The sequence below is a fragment of the Myotis daubentonii genome, chromosome 9 (genome assembly GCF_963259705.1).
Source record: "Myotis daubentonii chromosome 9, mMyoDau2.1, whole genome shotgun sequence".
Taxonomy (NCBI): domain Eukaryota; kingdom Metazoa; phylum Chordata; class Mammalia; order Chiroptera; family Vespertilionidae; genus Myotis; species Myotis daubentonii.
Genome location: NC_081848.1, coordinates 74,751,742 through 74,756,434, shown reverse-complemented (window position 1 = coordinate 74,756,434; position 4,693 = coordinate 74,751,742). Strand labels below are relative to the sequence as shown.

The 4,693-nt window shown below is 45.1% G+C and overlaps 1 protein-coding gene across 1 annotated transcript; it reads left to right on the top strand.

The window, feature by feature from the left end:
• The first annotated feature begins 3,335 nt into the window (after window positions 1-3,335).
• On the top strand, window positions 3,336-4,418 carry LOC132242321 (casein kinase I-like). The gene has a single exon (XM_059711219.1). The coding sequence runs from the start codon at window positions 3,336-3,338 to the stop codon at window positions 4,311-4,313; it is 978 nt and encodes a 325-aa protein (XP_059567202.1). The 3' UTR covers window positions 4,314-4,418.
• The last annotated feature ends 275 nt before the right edge of the window (window positions 4,419-4,693 follow it).

Sequence of the window (4,693 nt, the reverse complement as noted above, 5' to 3'; positions counted from 1 at the left end):
CTGATTCAGGCTGTAGCCAATTGTTAGGCTGATGGTCAGGGACTTGGATGGAACAAGATTGGAAAATTAATGATAAATAAATTTGGGGAAGAGATATGTAAGTGGATAGAGCTCACTGAATGGATAAAAAATAATGGAAATATTTGTGTCCCATGCCAGTGCTCCATGTAGGGTAAGCTCAGTTAGAGGTCCTCTAGAGAATGAAAAGCATCCCAGAAGACACAAGTCATATTAGGGAAGGTATCATGTGTGATCAAGGCTTCATTACTCCTCCTATTCTCCTTTTGGGCTAAATATGGATCATTTATTGAGAGTAAACTAAAAACTAGTAGTGGAAGTGATGAGTGTGAAAGCAAGATATATGTTAAGAGATTATATATATATTGATATTGATATTGATATTGATATAGATATATCTTTGGCTCTAATTCTCTGGAGAAACATAATGAAAGCATGCAGTGGGGTGTAAAGGATGATAAAATAACACTTCATATCTGAAATAAAAATAAAAAGACAAAGCTGACTTTATAGTTCACTATAATAATGGAAGGCTATGCTGGTCTGGCACAGTCTCTTTGAGCATAGGAGATTATGATCTTATATAAGTATCCAGGGAAGCATGGTGTTTAGGAATTTGCTAACTTTACTTCTAAAGTTACAGCTAAGTAGGCATAATCTATACAGATGTGGTTACTAGAATGAAACTGTTGTTGACTAGTTGGCATTCAAAGGAGTATTGTTTAGAGCTAGTTCATTACTGATTTGCTAGATTTCAGAAGTGAAGGGCTGAAACCACTTGGTTGGTGGTGACTCTCAAAATGTATTTCTGCACTAATCAAAAGGTGATTTGAAATGAAAATCATTAAAACTTATAGAAAATAAATTTATATTCAAATTCAAATATATAAATCCCTTTTATTTCTATACAAAACAATTATCAAGTTCTATATTGCACTATTATCATTCCAGTATTTTAAATAATTTGTATTTAGTACTTGAATTGTGGCATTGGTCATGGTCTTTCACTTCTTGGATGTAATACAGTTTTTAAGAGTCTAAAAAAGCAGCCTAAATTAGTCTTCTTGACCCTGCTTTTTCAAGAATTTGGTTCTTACAGATCATAAGAATAAGAATTTAGAACTTTAAATCCTTCCACATTCTGCTAGTCAGTGAATATGTGCTACAGTATATAATAATACCTAAGTCATTCCTCCACACTGCACTCGATCCAATTCTATTTGATTTCGGAAACAGATTTTGAACATGGGCCTGTTTGACTAATCAGATGATCATTTTCCTATTCTTTTCTATTTAAATGCTGAGTGGCAGAGCTGTATTTAGGAGGGCAATGATTTCATTATACAGGCAGAGGGAACTGCCATTCCAGCAAAATAACAAGAGCCAAGTTGGCTAACGGAAAATGTTTCCTATCACACTGAAGGAGCCACAAGAGAAATACCGACAAAATGTCACCTCAAACACAATGACTACAGGATTACAGAAACCTAATTAGCCATTTCATTAACTGAGTCCTGTGAACATGGCAAACAATGGGGACTGAGAAGTATCTATTCATCGCAAATACATGGAACTGTCAAGGAGCTTGTTCAATAATGTGTCCCCTGTATTTTTTCAGGTGGGGCTGGGGCAGGGGGTTGAGTGACTTATTAAAAGGGTGCATTTCAGCATGTTTTTAAGAACTGAAGGCACTTTCAGGGAGCTAACTCCACTACAACGGATTGACAATAATACCTTAGAAATTTCATTTCTAATCCCCCACAAGCTAATTAGGTACAGTTATAGACATGCTGTACCAAAGGTTATATCTGACAAACATCATCAAAAAGATCTTATCTGGCACTATTGCATTTTCATATAGCATTTACAATGTGTATAAATAAGATTAAATTTCTTTGCTGGCAGATGCCTCTTTTTGTTAGCATTTATACCTATAGGTTTTAGTGTCTGAGACATTTTCAGTCTAATAAATGAGTGGAAGGAACAATTTTTAAAAGAAACAAAGTATTTTGACTCCAAAATAATAAAGGAGCGCGAATCCAAGAGACATGGAAAGCATTCGATGGCATTGTTGCACTTTCTGATTTACTGAAATAAATCACTTCATCTTAGTAAAATGTTAAGAGTGACCACTGAATTTTGATGAGGGTGTCATTGCAGATAACAAACACTGAAGTGGACAGTAGTCACGTTTCTACACACTGTACCTTTTCACTCTGGTGCCGATGCGTGTATTGATCAGTAAAGCACACTGCGATCAAGCCAATGGCCACGGCCCTGGCACCCCGGGCGACTGCTGCTTTGTGACCTGGCCTCCCCCTCCTAGGTCACCAGTTTGCGCCGGGTCCATGGTGACAGCATAAGACTTCATGCCGCTGCCTTCAGGGTGTGGCTCTCAACATGACAGGCGCGTTGTATTGTTGATACGGAGCGAAGCATAGAAAAAAGTGAAGGAACGTTCCTTCTTAAAAAAAACACACACATAATCATCTTGTTGTAGGTAAAAAGCAAGGCGAAGAGAATAAGAGAATGAAGGACAGCACAAAAGGCCCGCATTCTAATCAATGAAACAGCACTTCCATCTCTGAATGATCACTTTCCAAAGGAAGGGGCGCTAACTCAACCTCATACATTCAAAACATCGACACCTGGAAGGTTCACCTTCCGAATTAACTCCAGGAGAACCCGCATGCGCAGCTGTGACGCTACTCTGGCGGGCCAGTTCCGCCCTCCTCCTCCCCAGGGCCCCTCAGGGGTCAGCGCCTGAGGCCCCTTCCCAGAGTGCTCTGCGCCCGGAAGCTGCGGCTCCCGGGAAGGCGCCATTTTGCGTTGGTGGAGCCAGAATAACAAGATGGCAGCTGCGTGGGCGGAATGACAGGATGGCGCCACCGGGTGAGCAACAACATGACAGAGCCGCAGAGTGACAGCGACAGCGGGGCCTCGGGGTGGGAGGCCACGGCGGTGGGGGCAGCGTGAACCCCATCCTGACTCAACGCCCCCCTTTTCCAGCCCGCGACGTCACGAAAGCCCAGAATCCAAGCGGCCCAGCCTGGGAACCTCGCGAGCCCCTTGGAAACGGCGGCCCGGAAAGGAGCAGCCCGACGGGGCGGAGCTGATTAGGGTCCCCTTGGGGGATTCTGGGCCCTGTGACACCGAGAGAACCACCGCTTCCGTTTCACCGTTTCCGTTTCCGGCCACCGTCCTCTGTCCTCTGCGGAGTTGCTCGGGGCGCCGACGCTGCCCGGAGAGGCCTCTGTCCTCCTCTCCAAGGTGAGGTGCCGGGCTTGGCCCAGCCCCGCTGGAGAGCGTGTCCCGGGATGGCGAGCTGCAGCAGCTCTCAGGCCGAATTCACTGTCCGGGGGAAATACAAGCTGGTGCGCAAGATCGGGTCTGGCTCCTTCGGGGACATCTACCTGGCGATCAACATCACCAACGGCGAGGAGGTGGCGGTGAAGCTCGAGTCCCTGAAGGCCCGGCACCCGCAGCTGCTGTACGAGAGCAAGCTCTACAAGATCCTGCAGGGCGGGGTGGGCATCCCGCACATCCGCTGGTACGGGCAGGAGAAAGACCACAATGTGCTGGTCATGGACCTCCTGGGGCCCAGCCTGGAGGACCTCTTCAACTTCTGCTCCAGGAGCTTCACCATGAAGACCATACTGATGCTGGCGGACCAGATGATCAGCAGGGTGGAATATGTGCATACCAAGAATTTCATACACCGAGACATCAAACCGGACAACTTCCTCATGGGCATCGGGCGCCACTGTAATAAGTTGTTCCTGATTGATTTCGGTTTGGCCAAAAAGTACAGAGACAACAGGACAAGGCAACACATACCGTACAGAGAAGATAAGAACCTCACGGGCACGGCCCGGTATGCGAGCATCAATGCCCACCTTGGCGTGGAACAGAGTCGCCGGGACGACATGGAATCGTTAGGCTATGTTTTGATGTATTTTAACAGAACCAGCCTGCCGTGGCAAGGACTGAAGGCTGCCACCAAGGTACAGAAATACGAGAAGATTAGCGAAAAGAAGATGTCCATTCCCGTTGAAGTCTTATGTAAGGGGTTTCCTTCGGAATTTGCCATGTACTTAAACTACTGCCGTGGGCTGCGCTTTGAAGAAGCCCCGAATTACATGTATCTGAGGCAGCTCTTCCGCATTCTTTTCAGGACCCTGAACCACCAGTATGACTACACATTTGACTGGACAACGCTGAAGCAGAAAGCAGCCCAGTCGGCGGCCTCTTCCAGTGGGCAGGGTCAGCAGGCCACAACCCCCACAGGTTGCTAAGCGAGAATCAAGGGACAGAGGAAGCAGTGCCGGTGATTGGAGCAGCATGGGTTTCTCCCCAAATCTAGACATTTTAGTTCATATGTACACTAGCCGGTGGTTGTGGACAACCATTTCTTTGGTGTAAAGAACTTAATTTCAGTATAAACTGGCTCTGGGAAGCATTGTTGTAATTGTAAATATTAACTGAGATAGTGAAACACGGTGTCCAGTTTTCTATTCCATTTTTTTTTTTCAAGTGGAAAAGTGAACTAAATGGTGGACATACACAAATAGGTAGAGAAAATGTGCATATGCCAATTTTTTGTGTGAACATCTTTTACTTTTAGCTATCAGCTTTGAGATCTCATTTCAGAAGAATGGGATGAGCAGTGTTCACC

What these genes read in the sequence shown, in the direction of transcription:
- LOC132242321 (XM_059711219.1), top strand. Translation starts at nt 3,336, where the DNA reads ATGGCGAGCTGCAGCAGCTCTCAGGCCGAATTCACTGTCCGGGGGAAA.